The sequence below is a fragment of the Anomaloglossus baeobatrachus genome, chromosome 11, assembly GCF_048569485.1.
Source record: "Anomaloglossus baeobatrachus isolate aAnoBae1 chromosome 11, aAnoBae1.hap1, whole genome shotgun sequence".
In the NCBI taxonomy this organism is placed as follows: domain Eukaryota; kingdom Metazoa; phylum Chordata; class Amphibia; order Anura; family Aromobatidae; genus Anomaloglossus; species Anomaloglossus baeobatrachus.
This window is the reverse complement of record NC_134363.1, coordinates 144941106-144960671: the sequence shown is the minus strand read 5'-3', so window position 1 is coordinate 144960671 and position 19566 is coordinate 144941106. Positions and strand designations below refer to the sequence as shown.

At 50.4% G+C, this 19566-nt stretch overlaps 1 protein-coding gene across 6 annotated transcripts in view; it reads left to right on the top strand.

The window, feature by feature from the left end:
* Positions 1–14733, top strand: part of LOC142256862 (uncharacterized) — a 130637-nt gene extending 115904 nt beyond the window's left edge. For all 6 annotated transcript variants that reach the window (XM_075328804.1, XM_075328802.1, XM_075328803.1 and 3 more), the window contains 2 exons: positions 14017–14160; positions 14319–14733. In XM_075328804.1, the coding sequence (XP_075184919.1) occupies positions 14017–14160; positions 14319–14579 (405 nt within the window). In that variant the 3' untranslated portion in view covers positions 14580–14733. The remainder of the gene's footprint in view (positions 1–14016; positions 14161–14318) is intronic.
* Positions 14734–19566: the final 4833 nt, after the last annotated feature.

Genomic DNA, 19566 nt, shown 5'->3' with positions numbered 1-19566 from the left:
TCCGGAGGACACACAAAGTACTTCACTCAAAAGTGTAGCTCCTCCCTCTGAGCTTATACACCCCCTGGAGAACCAGATCTAGCCAGTTTATCGCTTTGTGTTCAGGAGGCATACATCCACACATGCATTCTCATCTGATTTTTGATTTTTGGAAAGAGTTTGAAGAAAAGCGGGTCCAAGTCTGGACCCCCGGCATGTCCCTTCTCACCCCACTGTGTCGGCGGTGCTGTTAAGGTTGATTCCAAGGCTGGAGCCTTACATGCCGTGCTCCTTCACCATCCCTCCTGGGCTCTGGCTTGAAGTGGGAGCCAGCACGGTTCTCCATGCTTGGCAGGAGACCGGTCTCCATCCGCAGCCCTTCAGGATCCTGCTGGACCGGAGCACTCATCCCCAGGGACTTGGAACCCTGCGTCTCAGCAAGCTAAGTACCTGAGACGTTTATATATTGTGGGTCCCTGTACTTTATTGTTGTGGGAGAGTGTGCTGAGTGTGTTTTATGACATTTCCAACGGGTTCTCTGGCTGTCGCCTGAGAACCACGCCGATGGTGCCTGCGCGCCGGCCGCACCGCTCAAATTTAGGCCCCGGCTTCGCCGGAGGCCTAGTTTCGGTTTCACTGCCCTCGCATGTCATTCATGCAGAGGGACAGCGCGGCTCCGCCCAGCGGCCGTTCTGCACAGGGGAGGGACACTCTTCACTGAGTACATGTCTCCTCCCCTGTAAGTCTCTATGGCCCTCCAGATCCCGCTCCCAGAGTAAGTCCCGCCCCCTCTCTTCGCTCCGGCGGCCATTTTCTCAGCATTTTCCCTGCGATCAGCACTGGTCTGCAGCATCCCTGCTGAGGTGCTTGGGGGTCCGGGCTTCTGGATCTGGAGGGCACACAACAACCGCTCCAGCGGTCTGGTAAGCCACAACCTCTGGTTGTGGACCTCTGTATATACTCTCTGTGGGTCATTCTGGCAGAGCCTCCACTCCAGCAGCATGTCTCACACGAGGAGCAAGGCTCCAAAGCTGTATTCAGTATGCGCTGCATGTAAGCTCCTACTGCCTGAACCGAGCACCTATCCACATTGTGATGCCTGCTCTAACCTGACGATGCCTCAGCCTGGAATCGCACCCCCAGTGGTCTCTCAGGCTGCTCCGGCTCCTGTGGCTGAACCCCCGGCTTGGGTAGAATCCTTTTCTAGGTCTTTTGCCGACTCCATGGGACTTCTGTCCAGGACTTTGCTGAACATGCATCAGCCCCCTTCACATGGTGCCTCTGCTGCTAGGGCTCTCTCAGGACCGGAGCTCACAGAGGATTCATCATCTGGTCCCAGACCCCGTCCTTCTAAGAGGAGACGCAGGGCTCCCTCTCCTTCCTCGTCCCGCGGCTCTGTTTCAGAAGCTGACTCGCAGGACGAGGAGGATGCCTTTACAGGGGGCTCGGAGGCTAACTCCATGTGCCCCATTGATCTGTCCGAAAGTGACTCAGATGTTAGTGATTTGATTGCGTCCATTAATTCTGTACTGGATCTCAATCCGCCAGTATCAGAGGAACAACCCTCTCTGGCAGAAAAGCACCAGTTTACCTCGCCTAAGAGGACAAAGAGTGTGTTCTTTAACCACTCCAGTTTTCAGGCCGCTGTGACCAAGCCTAGGGCCTGTCCTGACAAACGCTTCCCAAAGCGTGGTTCTGATGACCGTTTTCCCTTTCCACCTGAGGTGGTCAAGGAGTGGGCTCATTCACCAAAGGTGGACCCCCCGGTGTCTAGACTCTCAGCCCGGACCGTTGTATCAGTGGCTGATGGCACCTCTCTAAAGGATTCCACTGACCGCCAGGTTGTCCTTCTGGCCAAATCTGTATATGAGGCGGCAGGGGCCTCGTTCTCCCCGACTTTTGTAGCAGTGTGGGCTCTCAAAGCCATCTCTGCTTCTCTGGAGGGGATGCATTCCCTCGCCAGGGAATCTATGCCCGAAATGGTTACCTTAACTTCCCAAGCTTCAGCTTTTTCATCCTATGCCATGTCTGCCATGCTGGAGGCTTCTCACCGCACTGCGGTGGCTTCGGCTAATTCCCTCGTTATCCACAGGATCTTGTGGCTTCGAGAGTGGAAGGCAGATGCTTCTTCTAAGAAGTACCTTGCTGGGCTCCCTTTTGCTGGGTCCCAGCTGTTCGGTGAACAGCTGGATGAAATTATTAAGGAAGCTACTGGCGGGAAGAGTACTTCCATGCCACAAACCAAAACCAGGAAACCTGTCCAGGGTAGGAATCAGTCGAGGTTTCGTTCCTTTCGTTCCTCCAACTGGTCGTCCTCTAAGCCTTCGGCCTCGTCCACTAACTCAGCCAAGGACCAAAAATCCAACTGGCGCACAAAAGCGCGTCCACAGAAGACCGCAGGAGCTGCTGCCACTAAGGCAGCCTCCTCTTGACTATCTGTCCGCGCCAGCAACGTCCTTAGTCGGTGGCAGGCTCTCCCACTTTGGCGACGTCTGGTTTCAACACGTCTCCGATCAGTGGGTGCGGGATATCATCTCCCACGGCTACAGGATAGAATTCTCTTCCAGCCCGCCAAACAGATTTTTTCTCTCAACTCCCCCCTGCTCCAAGGCCGCCGCCTTCTCTCAGGCCGTGGCATCCTTGCAGGAGTAATTGTACCGGTTCCCGCCCGGGAACGGTTCAGAGGTTTCTACTCAAATCTCTTCCTAGTCCCCAAAAAGGACGGTTCCTTCCGGCCCATCCTGGATCTCAAGCTTCTCAACAAGCCTGTTCAGGTGCGGCATTTTCGCATGGAGTCTCTGCGGTCAGTCATTGCCTCAATGACCCAAGGGGATTTCCTGGCATCCATCGACATCAGAGATGACTATCTGCATGTGCCAATTGCAGTTTCACACCAGCGTTGGCTACGTTTTGCAATCGGAGAGGAACATTTCCAATTCGTGGCTCTCCCCTTCGGGTTAGCCACGGCCCCTCGGGTATTCACCAAGGTCATGACAGCAGTGGTTGCGGTTCTGCACCTCCAGGGGTTGGCAGTGATTCCTTACCTGGACGACCTTCTAGTCAAGGCTTCATCCAGCGCAGACTGTCAACGGAGTGTCTCGCTCACTCTTGCCACTCTAGCCCAATTCGGGTGGCTTGTCAATCTGCCCAAATCCACTCTGACTCCGACCCACAGGCTCACGTACCTAGGGATGCAGTTCGAGACTCTGCCGGCATTTGTGAAGTTGCCCTTAATCAAACAGCAGTCCCTCCAACTGGCGGTGCGCTCTCTGCTGAGGCCCCGCCGTTATTCCATCAAGCACCTGATGCAGGTGCTGGGTCAGATAGTGGCGTCAATGGAGGCTGTTCCCTTTGCCCAGTTCCATCTGCGTCCACTGCAGCTGGACATTCTCCGCTGTTGGGACAAGCGGCCTTCCTCCTTGCACAGGTTAGTGGCTCTGTCGCCACAGACCAGGAGCTCTCTTCAGTGGTGGCTTCGGCCCCTCTCTCTGTCTCAGGGGCGCTCCTTCCTGGCCCCGTCCTGGGTGATCCTCACCACGGATGCCAGTCTATCCGGCTGGGGAGCGGTATGTCTCCACCACCGAGCGCAGGGCACTTGGACTCCGTCCGAGTCAGCCCTCTCGATCAATGTGCTGGAAACCAGAGCCGTACTTCTGGCTCTCCTAGCTTTTCACCACCTATTGGCGGGCAAGCACATCCGAGTCCAGTCAGACAACGCGACAGCGGTTGCCTACATCAATCACCAAGGCGGGACACGCAGCCGCCTGACAATGTTGGAGGTCCAACGCATTCTTCAATGGACGGAGGACTCCAAGTCCACCATATCCGCAGTCCACATCCCAGGCGTGGAAAACTGGGAGGCAGATTATCTCAGCCGTCAAACCGTGGACAGTGGTGAGTGGTCCCTGCATCCGGCAGTGTTTCAGTCAATCTGCCGCAAGTGGGGCACTCCGGACGTGGACCTAATGGCATCCCGTCACAACAACAAGGTTTCGGTTTACGTGGCTCGCTCCCACGATCCTCAGGCATTCGCCGCGGACGCTCTGGTTCAAGACTGGTCCCAGTTTCGTCTGTCCTACGTGTTTCCCCCTCTAGCTCTCTTGCCCAGAGTTCTGCGCAAGATCAGAATGGAGGGCCGTCGAGTCATCCTCATTGCACCGGACTGGCCCAGGCGAGCTTGGTACCCAGACCTGCTCCATCTGTCCGTAGAGGTGCCGTGGCATCTTCCGGACCGTCCAGACCTTCTCTCACAAGGTCCGTTTTTCCGCCAGAATTCTGCGGCTCTCAGATTGACGGCGTGGCTCTTGAGTCCTGGATCTTGACGGCTTCTGGTAACCCCCCTGAGGTCATCTCCACTATGACTCGGGCCCATAAGTCTTCCTCTGCCAGGATCTATCACAGGACGTGGAAAATTTTCCTCTCCTGGTGTCGCTCTTCCGGCCATCCTCCTTGGCCTTTCTCCTTGCCGACCTTTCTGTCCTTTCTACAGTCCGGTCTGCAGCTGGGACTGTCCCTCAACTCTCTCAAGGGACAAGTCTCGGCTCTGTCAGTGCTGTTCCAGCGGCATATCGCCCGGCTGGCTCAGGTCCGCACCTTCTTGCAGGGCGCGTCTCACATCATTCCGCCTTACCGGCGGCCCTTGGATCCCTGGGACCTCAATTTGGTTCTCACGGTTTTGCAGAAACCCCCCTTTGAGCCTCTTAGGGAGGTTTCTTTGTTTCGTCTTTCACAGAAAGTGGTCTTTCTAGTGGCCATAACTTCCCTCAGGAGAGTCTCTGATTTGGCTGCGCTCTCTTCGGAGTCACCTTTTTTGGTTTTTCATCAAGACAAGGTGGTTCTCCGTCCGACTCCGGACTTTCTTCCTAAGGTGGTCTCTCCTTTCCACCTTAACCAGGACATTACCTTACCTTCCTTTTGTCCGGCTCCTGTTCATCGCTTTGAAAAAGCTTTGCATACTCTGGATCTGGTGCGTGCTCTCCGGATCTATGTGTCTCGCACCTCTACTCTCTTTTTGTGCTAACCACAGGTCGGCGTAAGGGCCTCTCTGCTTCTAAGCCGACCTTAACCCGTTGGATTAGGTCGACCATTTCGGATGCCTACCAGTGTTCTCAGGTGCCTCCCCGGGGATCAAGGCACACTCGACCAGAGCTGTCGGTGCCTCTTGGGCTTTCAGGCACCAGGCTACGGCTCAGCAAGTCTGTCAGGCTGCCACTTGGACTAGCCTGCATACCTTTTCAAAGCACTACCAAGAGCATGCTCATGCTTCGGCATATGGGAGCTTGGGCAGACGCATCCTTCAGGCGGCTGTCGCCCATTTGTGAAGTTAGGCTCCGCCTACTTCTTAGTTTTTCTGTTTATTTCCCACCCATGGACTGCTTTGAGACGTCCCATTGTCTGGGTCTCCCATAGGAACGATAAAGAAAAAGAGAATTTTGTTTACTTACCGTAAATTCTTTTTCTTATAGTTCCGTATTGGGAGACCCAGCACCCTCCCTGTTGCCTGTTGGCAATTTCTTGTTCCGCGTGTTATCACCGGCTGTTGTCGTGGACAGAGTCTCCGGTTGTTCCGGTTCTTGCTCTGTTTTTACTTGTGGGTGGCTATTCTCCTTCAGCTTTTGCACTAAACTGGCTAGATCTGGTTCTCCAGGGGGTGTATAAGCTCAGAGGGAGGAGCTACACTTTTGAGTGTAGTACTTTGTGTGTCCTCCGGAGGCAGAAGCTATACACCCCATTGTCTGGGTCTCCCAATACGGAACTATAAGAAAAAGAATTTACGGTAAGTAAACAAAATTCTCTTTTTCTCTTAGCCATCATTGGGGGACACAGGACCATGGGTGTTATGCTGCCTATCCATAGGAGGACACTAAGTAGATGCAAAAGCATAGCTCCTCCTCTGCAGTATACACCCCCTGGCCGGGCCAGGCAAACTCAGTTTTAGTACACAAGCAGTAGGAGAAAAAAACAGTAAAAACTTACCTCAACAGAGGAACATGAGGAAAAAAAGAGTCATAACAAAATAAGGTACTGAGAGAACCAAGGCCCAACAGGGGAACAGGGTGGGTGCTGTGTCCCCCAATGATGACTAAGAGAAAACGATTTTACGGTGAGTACACAAAATCCGTTTTTCTCTGACGCCTCATTGGGGGACACAGGACCATGGGACGTCCTAAATCAGTCCATGGGTGGGAAAAATAAAAACAAGACAACGCAACCCAAGGACTAGGAACCAGTCCCAGACAGCCTGGAGCACCTACTGAGAGAAGGTGCTCCACTGCCTTTTGCAGAATTGTCCTACCCAGATTTGCCTCAGCTGAAACCTGGGTATGGACTCTGTAATGCTTTGAAAACGTATGTAGGCTAGACCAGGTCGCAGCCTTACACACCTGTTCCACTGAAGCCTGATGCCGAATGGCCCACGAAGCGCCAACTATTCGCGTGGAATGAGCCCGTAGCCCACTAGGAATGGGCTTGAGTTGCAAGCGGTAGACTTCCTGGATCGCAGAGCGATCCAGCGAGCCAGAGTCGCCTTTGAAGTTGCCTGTCCCTTCTTAGGCCCCTCAGGAATGACGAACAAGAGTCCGTTTTCCTAATGGGGGCTGTCCTGGATATGTAATATCTGAGAACTCTGACGAGGTCTAACGAATGCAGAGATCTTTCCACCCTATGAACTGGGTGTGGACCAAAGGATGGCAGAAGAATGTCCTCTTTCAAATGAAACGGGTTAGGAACCTTTGGAAGAAAATCCGGAAGAGGGCGCAGAAACACCTTGTCCTGGTGAAAAATCAGAAAAGGCTCGCGGCAAGAGAGTGCTGCTAGCTCCGAAACCCGTCTGATGGACGTAATTTCCACCAGGAACGTTACCTTCCAGGACAGAAAAACAAGGGAGGATTCCTTGAGAGGTTCAAAGGAGGACCTCTGGAGACCGTCCAGAACAAGATTGAGGTCCCATGGTTCCAGCGGCCGTTTTTTACGGGGGAACTAGATGGGAAACGCCCTGGAGGAAGGTCTTGACCTGCGTTCTTTGAGCCAGTCGGCATTGGTAGAAGATTGAGAGCGCTGAGACCTGCCCTTTAAGGGAACTGAGAGCCAATCTGCAGAAAATCGAGAATTCTGGGGATGGCCAGTGGCAGAGGCTGGACGTTAGTTTCCCTGCACCATGAAAGGAAGATTTTCCACGTACGGTAGTAAATGCAGGATGAAGCAGGCTTTCGGGCGCTGATCATGGTGGAGATAACCGCGGGGGAGAATCCTGCTCTTGTTAATACCCAGGTCTCAATGGCCATGCCGTCAGCTTCAGGGCTCTGGAGTTCTGATGGGAAATGGGCCCTTGTGTCAGCAAGTCTGGGATGTCTGGAAGGCGCCACAGTACGTCTACAAGCATTTGTTCTAATTCGGCGTACCAGGCGCGCCTGGGCCGGACTGGTGCTATCAGTATCATCGGGACTCCCTCTACCTTGATTTGCCTGGTTACCCGCGGCAGCAGAGGTAGGGGTGGAAATATGTAAGGCAGGCGGAAGTGGAGCCAGGAGCAGACTAGAGCATCCGCGCCGATGGACTGCGGATCGCGTGACCTGCCTATGAACGCAGGTTCCTTTGCGTTCAACCTTGAGGCCATTAGATCCACGTCTGGTGTACCCCAGCGAGTGCAGATGTGTAGGAACACTTCTGGGTGGAGAGACCACTCTCCGGCAGCCAGGCCTTGGCGACTTAGAAGTCTGCTGCCCAGTTCTCTACTCCCGGTATGTGTACCGCTGATATCACTGACCCTGTCGATTCGGCCTAGCTGAGGATCCTGTGGGCCTCAAGTTAAGCTGCCTTGCTGCAGGTGTACCCCTTGGCGATTGGTGTAGGCTACAGCTGTCGCATTGTCTGATTGGACTCGAATCTGATGACCCGCTAGCAGAGGGCAGAATGCCCTGAGCGCGAGGAAGATCGCGCAGATTTCCAGGATGTTTATGGGTAGGGAAGACTCCTGAGGCGTCCAACGTCCTTGAGCAGTGTAGTGCCGATACACTGCTCCCCAGCCTAGGAGGCTGGCGTCCGTGGTCAGGGCCAGCCAGTTCACTGGGAGAAAAGATCTTCCCTTCGATAGGGATGAGGACCGAAGCCACCAGCAGAGTGCGTACCTGACTGAAGGCGTCAGGTGAAGATGTCTGTCCGGGGAGAAGGGGCTCTTGTCCCAGGCCGCTAGAAGGGCTAGCTGCAGTGGGCGGAGGTGCATTTGAGCAAAGGGTACTGCTTCTATAGCCGCCACCATCCTGCCGAGCACCTTCATGCTGAATCGATTGGAGTGAGACGGAGGACGTAGAAGGCAGCGTACCGCTCGTTGAAGAGCAATCGCCTTGTCCAGGGGGAGATAGATCAAGCACCGACGGGTGTCCAGGGACATGCCCAGGAAGGTGAAGGATCGTGATGGGATCGGGGATGATTTGTCTAGATTCACTAGCCACCCTAAGCGGGATAGGGTGTCCACAGTGATTTGTACGCTGGTTGAGCAGTCGCGGAAGGAGGGGGCCTTGATGAGGAGGTCGTCCAAGTAAGGGAGAACGGCTACTCCCCTGGCGTGAAAGACGCTTATGGCGGCCGCCATGACTTTGGTGAAGACCCTTGGTGCGGTGGCAAGGCCGAAGGGTAGAGCTGCGAAATTGAAAGTGGGAGTCCTGAACTGCGAAGCGGAGGAACTTTTGGTGATCTGGGGCGATGGGTATGTGCAGGTACGCGTCCTTGATGTCTAAGGCGAGGAATTCCCCTTCAACCATGGATGTAATAATTGACCTTAGGGACTCCATTCTGAATCTCCGTACGTGCCATGTTTGTTCAGGTGTTTGAGGTCCAGGATGGGTCGAACTGACCCATCCTTTTTGGGGACCACAAAGAGGTTGGAATAAAAACCCCTGAACTTCACGTCGTCTGGGACAGGTATTATCACTCCTGCTGTTTGAAGCGAGTGGATTGCTAAGAAAAAAGCTTTGCGTTGTTTTCGAGACTTTAGGGGGTTTAAGAGAAAGAACCGACTCAGGGGTCGGGTCCTGGTAACCGGAAGACACAAGGTCTCGCACCCATTTGTCGTCTGAGGCGGCAGCCCAGATGTATTGAAAAAAGCCGCAGTCGACCTGCTACAATGAGTGTGTCTTCTGGGGCGCCGAAGGAGTCATGAGGGGAGAAAACGTCGTGGACGAGTCTCCCTAGTCCTGGACTGTTTCGGTCTAGGCTGCCATGATGAAGTGGGTTTCGGGGAGAGCTGAGAAGGTCGGTCCCTGCGTAGTCCGCGGCTGGCGGCGGGGACAGCACGGGATGTCGACCAACCAATGAGTTCCGAAGGAGCGGAACGAGGACTGTGGACGTCTGGTGAAGGTCGTCCTGGACTTCAGGTGGGGGAGGTAGGTACTTTTTCTTCCCGTGGCGTCAGAAATGAGCTTGTCCAGACGTTCGCCAAACAATCGGTCTGGAAAAAAAGGGGAGGCCCGTGAGAGACTTCTTGGAAGCAGAGTCCGCTCGCCATTGTCAGAGCCAGAGAGCTCTACGAATGGCTATGGTATTTGAGGCGGCAAACGCTGCGCAGGTAGCAGCGTCCATGGAGGCCTGCATGAGGTACTCCGCCGCAGCGGCAATTTTGAGCTGTTACCTCTGTGAAGGTATGAGGGAACTGGGATTCCTCAAGCGAAGTGTTAAGGGATTCTGCCCAGACCGAGATCGCCTTTGCGACCCACACAGAGGCAAAGGAGGGCGAGAGGGAGGAACCCGCGGCCTCCAAAGCAGAGCGGGCGAGATGCTTCACCTGTCTGTCTGAGCGTCTTTGTGGCAAAGCGGGAGACCAGGGGGGTCGACCGAGGGCGGATCGGCCCAGCCCTTAGGGGCAGGTGAGGCAAAAGGGTACTGGGACTCCATGAGTTTTCGGTTACCGAAACACCTGTCAGGCTTCTCCCTTTGCTTTGTGAGGATATCCTGAAACTTAGGGTTATCAGCGAAAAACCTTTTTGGGGTTTCCTTGCCCTCTTAAAGGAGACCACATGGTCAGTGGTAGTGGATGGGGGATCCTCCACATGCAGAGTTTGGTTGATTGCTGCTATAAGGGAGTCTATTGCAGTTTGATCATCTGGGGAGGCTGAAACCAAGGAATCCTCTTGGTATAAACTGCATTCTCCCTCCTCCAGCTCTTCAGAAGCCGTGGAGCGTGTGGGAGAGCCTGCCCTGTGTGCTCCCGAGGGAGAGCCCGCTGGAGACACCCGGCCGTGTGCTCTTCTTCCTGATCCCTGCAACCGGTGAAGTATGTGCCCGGATTACCTTAGAAGGATCCTCCATAGGGGTATCCTCAGGCTGCGTTCCGTCCAGGGACCCAAAAGGGTGTGGAGGACGACATTGCATAGCCAGCACCAGTTTCTGTGACAGTTTTTCCATGGATTGGGACAGAAACTGTGTCCATTCCGGTGGCTGGGAGCCCTAGGCTCTGGGCTGACGGTTGCGGCGGTGATGGCGGGGGGGTCTTGGGGGGATATAGGGGCACAGGACTCACAGAGAGAAGAGATGTGTTTCCGTGGTAGCTCAGCATGGCAGGCAGTGCAGGATGAATAATAGACTATGTGTTCCTTAGCACTCTTAGTGCCCTTAGATTTCTGCATGTTCCTAATAGGAGTATGCCAGGAGGGGGAGCAATGGTCAGCAGAGCTACAAGTGAAGCAGTACCTCACCAGAATCAGCCGATGGCCCTGTCCTCAGGAAGGAGTAAGCTCTATGGAGATCTTCGCACGCTTTCCTGGGGGGGCGGGGCTTATCGCTAAAAGAGCGGGAAGATGAAGTCAGTGTGCCCCCCCCTGCTGTGGGTAGTAAAAAAACGGCGGGAAGGGAGCTTCTGATAGTTTTCCTCCCTCTCCCTCCAGTCAGCACACAGCTTGTCACTGGTGGTTAGCAGCCGGCTTTTCTGCTAGAGCAAATAAACAGAGCAAATAAAAGAGCATGAGTCCGTGAGCCCTGGGCCCTCCTCCTGCCACCAGGAAATTATCTGCAGGACTTTCTGCAAACAGCGAGGGACTTCCCCCTCCTCCAGCCAGCAAGCTAGAGAAAAGTTAACACTGTGTGTGCAGGATCCTTGGGGGCTCTCCTCCTGCACATAATAAATACTGTAAATGTCCTGGGGGCCTTCCCGGCAGCGTCTTTTCTCCCTTTGTCTGGGAAACCAGTCAGGGGGATCTCAGCTTAAAACACTGCTTCCGTCCAGGCAGTGAAAATAGCAGAGTCAGCTTGCTGGTGTCATATTCAACTCAGAGCCTGCAAAGAGGGGCTGAGGAATTGGTGCCATCTTCAACTCAGAGCCTGCAAAGAGGGGCTGAGGAATTGGGCTATAGGGGCACAGGCCTCTACCCTGGGCTTTGGAAAATCGGTGTCTGTGGAACCCGTCGTCCAGCCCAGGATCCAGCGTCGCAGGAGGGGGTACGTGGAGGCGACACTCCACATTCCCGCCCGTTGATGGTAGTGGGAGATCGGTCCCAAAAGGAAACCGTCGCCCTCAAAAAATAACAAACCTTGAAAGGAAGTGCCTCCTACAGACACTAAGCTAAAACTGAGCTTGCCTGGCCCGGCCAGGGGGTGTATACTGCAGAGGAGGAGCTATGCTTTTGCATCTACTTAGTGTCCTCCTATGGATAGGCAGCATAACACCCATGGTCCTGTGTCCCCCAATGAGGCGTCAGAGAAAGGTTGGCTCCTCCCCAGTAGTATACACCCACTTACCGGAGCTGAGGAGATCAGTTTATGCTGAGTGTCCACAGGAGGTGGGTACTTGGGGCTGCTCTCAGCCCCTCAGGTTTGTATTGTTGTTGTTTACTAATCTTTTCCCTTTTTCTTTCAGAAACTGCTCGTCGGGACGACTGGGTATAATTGATTACCCAACTCTCCCGCCTAGACCGGTTGCAGAGTGTGGGGTCTACCCGCCACTTACTGTTTCCTTATGTGTCTGTCTGGCAGGACCCCAGCCCCTCCAACACATAAGAATATTTGAAACGTATCCGCATACAGTAAAAGACGAGGACACTGGTGGACGGTCCTGCTTCCCCTCCCCAACTCTCTCGCTCCAGAGCTTGATAGTAAGGTACGTAGACTAAGACGGTACAGAGGATGGAGAGGTACCGTCTCCAGTTGCCCCTCGACTACGCCCGGAATGACTGTCGATGGGAGTTAGTGTGGGAGAAGGGGCTCTGAAATTATATATAAACGGGACAGGGTTGAGTACCTGTCTTGAAGGCCCTGGCTTATCTTCGAGATCCCGGCATGATCCATCCTGGAGGAAGCGAACGAAGACCCCATTGGCAGTCGTCCCGGACGTAGTTGACGGCGATTGGAGGGGGTACCTCTCTATCCTCAGTACCGTCTTCGTCTACCTACCCCTCAATTAAGCTCTGGAGCGAGAGAGTTGGGGAGGGGGGGGGGGCAGGACCCTCCACCAGTGTCCTCATCTTTTACTGTACGCAGATGTGCCTCGAATACTCTTCTGTGTTGGAGAGGCTGGGGTCCTGCCAGACAGACACGGAAGGAAACAGTAAGTGGCGGGCGGACCCCACACCGTGCATCCGGTCTAGGTTGGGACAGTTGGGTAATCAATTATACCCAGTCTTCCCGATGAGCTGTGTCTGAAAGAAAAAGGGAAAAGATTAATAAAACACAATACAAACCTGAGAGCAGCACCTCTACTGTCCACCTCCTATAGATACTAAGCATAAACTGATCTCCTCAGCTCCGGTCAGGGGGTGTTTACTACTGGGGAGGAGCTAAGTTTTTTTTCTACAGCATAGTGTCAGTCTCCTAGAGCCAGCAGCAAACACCCATGGTATCCTGTGTCCCCCAATGAAGGCTCTGAGAAAGAGATTTTACAGTGAGTACCCAAAATCTTCTTTTTATTCTTCCATCTTTGGAGTAACTGCTGAGGTAAAAAAAACTCCAATTTTTTTACATTTTTATTATGTTTATTTAGATTTCTTAATTAGTCCCACTAGAGAACTTGAACTTGCTTGATTGCCCGGGCAATATTCCACCTTTTAGTCGGTAATTTAACAAATATAAAATAAAAAGTATTGTATCTCGATAACAATCGATCGCAATATAGAGCAATTTTTCTATTGCAATACACACCATGCGGAATATTGCATACAGCGTAAGACCTGTGACATCAAATACAAAGGCTGCACTTAACAGTGGCATTTAAGAGGTTAAATTAACCCAATCAGACATAGCACTGATTGCCTCAGTTCCTGTTAGGTGTTGACTATGTAACACCGCCGCTGCTTGCACTGCATAGAGAGGGCTCAGCTCTTGAGCCTGCTGTATACAGTGATAGTGCTAAGGCTGTGTTACACATTCGATGGAGTCTCTCCCTCCGCTTTGCTCCTAATCGCATCCTCCAGCTTTGATTGATGTGGATGATGCATCCTCACCATAATGAGCCAAGATCTCGCGCATGCGCAGTAGCCTTGCAGGCAGGCGCACTCTGCTCTGTCCTGCTGTGGGCAGAGCACAGATCACTACTGAGCAAGTGCCAAAATCAGGATGATATTGTAATGACGTCCCTCGGCACTAGCGGAGTAATGTTCTGCTCTCCGAAGGGCAGGGCAGAGCAGAGTGCGCCTGCAAGGCTACTGTGCAGGTGCAAGATCTCGGTTCACTATGTGGATGACTCAGGATGCCCCATCCATATGAATCAAATTTAAGAGGACGCGATTAGGAGCAGAGAGGAGGGACAGACTCTGCAGCGAGGGCGCCCATCGGACATGACCACCATAATTTACATACAACGCAGGAGCAAATCAAATGGAATTTTTGGAAGTCAGGCGCTGATAGACAAGTTTGTGGAATGCAGCAAAGGAACAATTAAAGGTGGTGGCATTTGTTCCTAGGGTCAATAACTGCTGTCAGGTTCCCTTTAAAATGCTCAAGCAAACTTGGGCCTTGCAGATAGAAAATTAAACATCATAAATTTACATTTTCCGCTATCACAATCATAAAAAATAAACTACTGTTTGACTGGACCAATTTTTTTTCTGCTTATAGATTGAAAAGAAAACATCGTGGCGAAGGGGTGAGGCGGCAAAGAAAATCAAAAGTTCATTAGAGACAAATATCCGGTCGATCCACAGCTACACAATTCTTTTTCCACATATTTCGCATCATATGAACCATCCTGTAGACGGAAATGTAAGTTATGTCGTCCATTACAATGAAAAAGCGGCACGCAGAACTTGCCATTATATGGTCAATTTTATTATAGGGTTATGCTATTGCTTGTTTTTGTTTTGTTTTTTTGACGATTATTTCTTTTAATGCTAATTTATAAAATGTCCCTATATTTTTAGGTGGCTCATGCAAAGGAAAAAATTGACCCAAGAATAGTTAAGAAGATCACAGAATTATTTGAAAGCGGAGTCCGCAACAGGCGAGACATTAAAACACTACTTGACCATTTTGTCCGCGTTGAGCTTTTTGTGGAGCAAGACCTTCCCATCAACTCACGGAGAAGATTTTTTCCATCTTTGAAAGATATCGATAACATAAAGAACCGAAGTACCAACAAACAGAAGAGCCTTGTCGTGGACCAAAGCACAGACGTCTGCTAACAGCACTCACCAGAAGACTCGATATGCCCTTGCACTTTACCTTTCATATGTACGCACAAGTGTTAATATTCAGTTGTCGACTATTTTTTATAGTCAAACAACAATCTTGCAAAGGCATTATGTATGTTTGGGAAAAATTTCTGCCAAATTGTTTCATGTTGGAATTCTGTTTTTACTTTTTTTTTTTATTTATGTTTTATTGTAGTTCTTTTTTTTTTTTTTTTTTTTTTTAAACTTGTGTTATTGAAGGTTAAGTATGGCATTATATCAAAAATCAAGTCCACAATTTGTACAGTTGGGATATGGGTAGATATCGATCAAAATCCAAAGTAATAATACATCAATAATCAAGTCAATATCCTGTACTCTTAGGATAACATTGAAACAGTATATACTTCAAATGTGTTTGCTCACAAGCTATATCTAACATGGGGTAAAAGAAAAAAAAAGAGAAAACTCATATTGATAAGGAATATGCAAACTAGGTGACAGGAACCTCGTCACACTGCTGATATATAACCTTATGATCTATAGATTTCCCCTTCCGTATCGCTGATATGATAACAAATTATTACTGCGACAGCAGTGTCTGTAGGTTATTAGCCAGGGAACCGGGAGAGCCCTCAGTCAAGGGCGAACCCAACCATCTGCCCCATATTTTGTCGAATTTATTTAAAGAACATCTCGTCTTGAATACAAATTGTTCTAGCGGGATTATAGCATTTACCAGTGCAATCCAAGAGGCCTTAGATGGGGGGATGAGCACTCATCCAATTTAGTATAATGCCCTTCCGGGCCAGAAACAGGACCTTTTTTAATAATAAATTCTCATCTTGGGACCACGAGTGCACGTCTACAACACCAAATAGGCACAGAGTCGGGCTCATAGGGACTGGTTTTTCAAGTATGGAAGAAAGAACCGCTGTAACCTCACCCCAATAAGAGTGAATGATCCGACATTCCCATATCATGTGCCAGAAATCTGCACAGTCTCTCCCACACCTCGGACAACTCTCCCCCGCCGAGTTGTTAATCTTTTTCAGTCTCTGGGGGGGTGATATAACTCTGGTGTAGTATGTATAATTAGTCTTTCCTGCAATTAATAACAGGCTGATCCAAAGTGTGGGATTTGACAATGTCGTCCCAAACTACGTCATCTATTTCAGGAATCCTGGCTCTCCACTTATCCCGGACAGGGCTTTGGCCCGAATGATAGAGGAGTATAGTTTAGAGATAAGACCGCCAGGGCCTTGTGATCTAATAATTCCAATGATTGGGAAGGAAGAGAATCTAACCCCACGACCAGAGAACTGAGCCCGAAAGGCGTGTCTGATCTGGAGGTACTGAAACCCATGGGATTCCGGCAAATCGAATTCCGCTCGCAGTTGCGCAAAAGGACGGAGTTCACCATCACGGACAATTGAACGCAGGGAGACTATGTCACGATTCCTCTATTCACCAAAGCCCAGCAACCCACAAAAGTGCGGAAGGTCCAGGTTACCCCATAAGGGGGTCTCAATTGGTACATCATGGAATCCGAATATGGCTTTAGCCTCTTTCCATATCCTGGCCCCCAGTTTGTGTATCGGGAGGATACGGCCCTCAGGGGCTCTTTTGTAATCTGTCAACAGGGGCCATAGGAGATCCACACCCGTGAACTCTGCCAAGAATCCCTCCAGAGAACCCATCACCCCAGGTAGTGTCCATTGACCCAGGTATTTCAGTTGTAGTATATATAAAGATCAGGAAGGGCCATACCCCCCAGGTCTTCGGGCCTCTGTAATTTGGCCAATTGGACTTTCGATCTGGAAGCGCCCCAGACAAAGGTAATCATTAAGGAGTCCAGGGTCCGAAAGAAGGAGCGGAGGATCTGCACAAATACATGCTGGGTAATGTAGAGACACTTTGGTTGTACTATCATTTTTTTTCTCCAAACCTTTTTTATTGATTTTCCAATTATATAAAACCGTTACAAAATAATTATGATTACAAAATGGGTTCATTCAACTGACAATTTATGACATAGAAAAGAGTAATATTCCAGCTTGGGAGTCCCTAAAGTTCTTCAGTTGAAAATGATGCATAGCAAATTAGAGCAAAAGATTCTACCTAAAACACTTGTAACACAAAACCTTAAAACCCTTTGTCATTCTTTAGTATTTTGAGTGCCAATGTCGTATCTTAAGTCTTCCTTAACGTCTCATCTCCCCCTCCCTCCTGGGTCTCCACTAGGTGAACCTCAATATCCCCAAGCTATCCTGGATTTCATTCAGAAGGTACCACTCAGTTTGCATGAAAGGTGTCACCAAAGTATTTATTTCTCCCCGCCTGAAATGGATTTCTATAAAGTTTGTCCACCTCCCAAAAAAATTCTGTCTTCTTGTCCTTATCCCTTTCCGCCTCTAGTTTCTCCAATCTCAGAAGGTTGTGTAAGTCGTCGATAATCTCCTTTGTAGATGGAGCTTCCCTACGTATCCAATGTCTTAAGATGCACCGTTTAGCTATCATGGCTAGGTCATGAATGATTGCAAATGTCCTTTTGTCCTGGATATTTGGCCCCCCTCTAACTCCTCCTTCAATGACATGGAAAATCCACACCATTACCTCTAATTTACAAAATATTCCCCATGTTGATTGGGCCAAAATTCTGACTTGATTCCAGAACTTTTGAATTACCTTACATTCCCATAACCCATGTAACATGTCCGTTTTCTCTTTTTGACATTTGAGACACCGCACCTCTCTTCCCGGAATGTTATGGGCCACAATGGCCCTATGTAATATCCTGAACTGAGTGTCTCTCCATCCCTCGTTGATGACGTGCTTTCGCATTTGAACCCATCCTTTCAATATGCTTCCTGTCACTTCTTGTCCTTTCAGTTGTTTTCCCCACGCTGTAAGGGTGCGACTATCCTCCCGAGATATGAGCACTCCCCTAAATGTTCGATAAATTTGGGAGACATTTACATTTGTTGCATCACATTCCAGGAGCTCATCAATGTACTATCATTTTAAGAAGGTTAATCCTTCCCGCCACTGAAAGCGGGAGCTGGCTCCATCTATTAAATTTCTCCCCAAGGTGTGATAAAAGAGGGGCAATATTTCTCGCTATCATCTCCGAATGGCTTCCTGTCAGTATAATCCCCAGGTATTTAAAGTGATCAACCACCGGGATCCTACATATGTAAGTGTTCGCCGTTTCCTCTCTGTCCCGGGACAAAAAGAGGAGATACGACTTTGACCAGTTTATTGCCAGGCCCGAGAACTCCCCGAATTGGTCAATAAGCTCCACAGCCCTAGGGATTGAGGAATCCGGACTAGATGCAAACAATAACAAGTCGCCTGCGTATAGAGACAGGCGTTCATCTCCCTTTTGGTGCTTCACTCCTTGATAAATTGGGTCCGCCCGAATGCGCACCGCCAACGGTTCCATGGCCAGGGCAAACAGGAGAGGGGATAGGGGGCATCCCTGTCTGGTTCCCCTCCCCAGGGAAAAAGTTTCCGACACCCCGCCACCCACCTGGATATTAGCAGATGGTGCTTTATATATTATCTCAATCCATGTGATGAAATCGTTGCTGAAACCAAATGCCCGCAGCACCTCCAGCAGATATGGCCATTCTATAGAATCAAAGGCCTTGGCCGCATCCAGTGAGACCAAAGCCCAATCTTCCCCTAGCTTGGCACCCATCTGTAAGATCACCTGCGCCTTCCTCAGATTATCCGAGGTGCTCCTACCCGGGATGAATCCAGACTGATCTTCATGTATTATGGAGGTGATAACTTTGTTAAGTCTAGTTGCTAATATTTTGGTAAGAATTTTATAGTCAGAGTTCAACAAAGAGATCGGTCTGTACGAGCCACAATCCAATGGGTCCTTGTCTGGTTTTAATAGCAGAACGATGGTTGCCTCATAGAAAGAGTCAGGTAACTTCCGTTCGGAACGAAGCCTCAACCGTTTCCAGGAGGGCTGGAGCAAGCCCCCCCTGATATTTGCTAAATATTTCAATCGGGAGTCCATCAGGACCAGACGCCCTACCTTTATTAAGTGCCCCCATCGCTTCCACCATCTCCTCCATACGAATGGGCTCATCCAAGGCCGATCTCTGGGCCGAAGTCAATCTGGGAAACTCCAGATCTCGCAGGTAATCAGCAATCTCCTCCCTCGACATGGTCAATCTGGATTCATATAGGTTCCTATAAAATTCCAAGAACACTTGTGACTGGTTCGCCACTAGGGGCTCTAATCTTAAGGACGGTAGGTGAGCTATTGGACTGGTGCACCAAGAACGCTAGGAGACTACTCGATTGGTTCCCCTGCTCGAAATACCTCTGGTTCGTGAAAAAGACATGTCTCTTGGCCTTGTCCTGTAAGTATAAAAGATATGTCCTCCCAGCTTGTAACCATTGGGTTCTGTTTACCTCAGACGGGTACGAAGTAAATCTATGTTCTAGTGTTCTAATTTGAGTGGCCAATTCCTCCTCCTCTCTGGCCGCCTGTTTTTTAATATATGAGATGGAGGAGTGACAGCATCCCCTCAAATATGCTTTAAGTGCGTCCCAATAGGCCGAGTGATTTTCCTCTATGGAGTTCGTCTCAGGATTCCTGACCAAATTATGGCATATACTATCATTGCTGCCGAAAAGTGTAAGCCGCCAAGGGTTAATTTTCCGTGACAATCTGTGTGATTTACATCCCTCCCATTTAATGTTAACAAATACCGGGGAGTGGTCTGATACTGATCTGGGCAGGTGGCATACCATTTGCACATGAGCACAGACTCTCTCATTCCCACAAATATAATCAATCCTAGATAAAGAATTTTTCCCCGGAGTATAACGTGTATTCTCTCAATACTGGATTATAGAACCGCCACATGTCACGCCATCCCACCTCCTGTAGGAATGAGCTCAGTCTAGTTTGTATTGTAGGAGAGATCGAGATCTGTCGGGTACTGAATCTATCCAGTCCTGGGTTATTGATCAA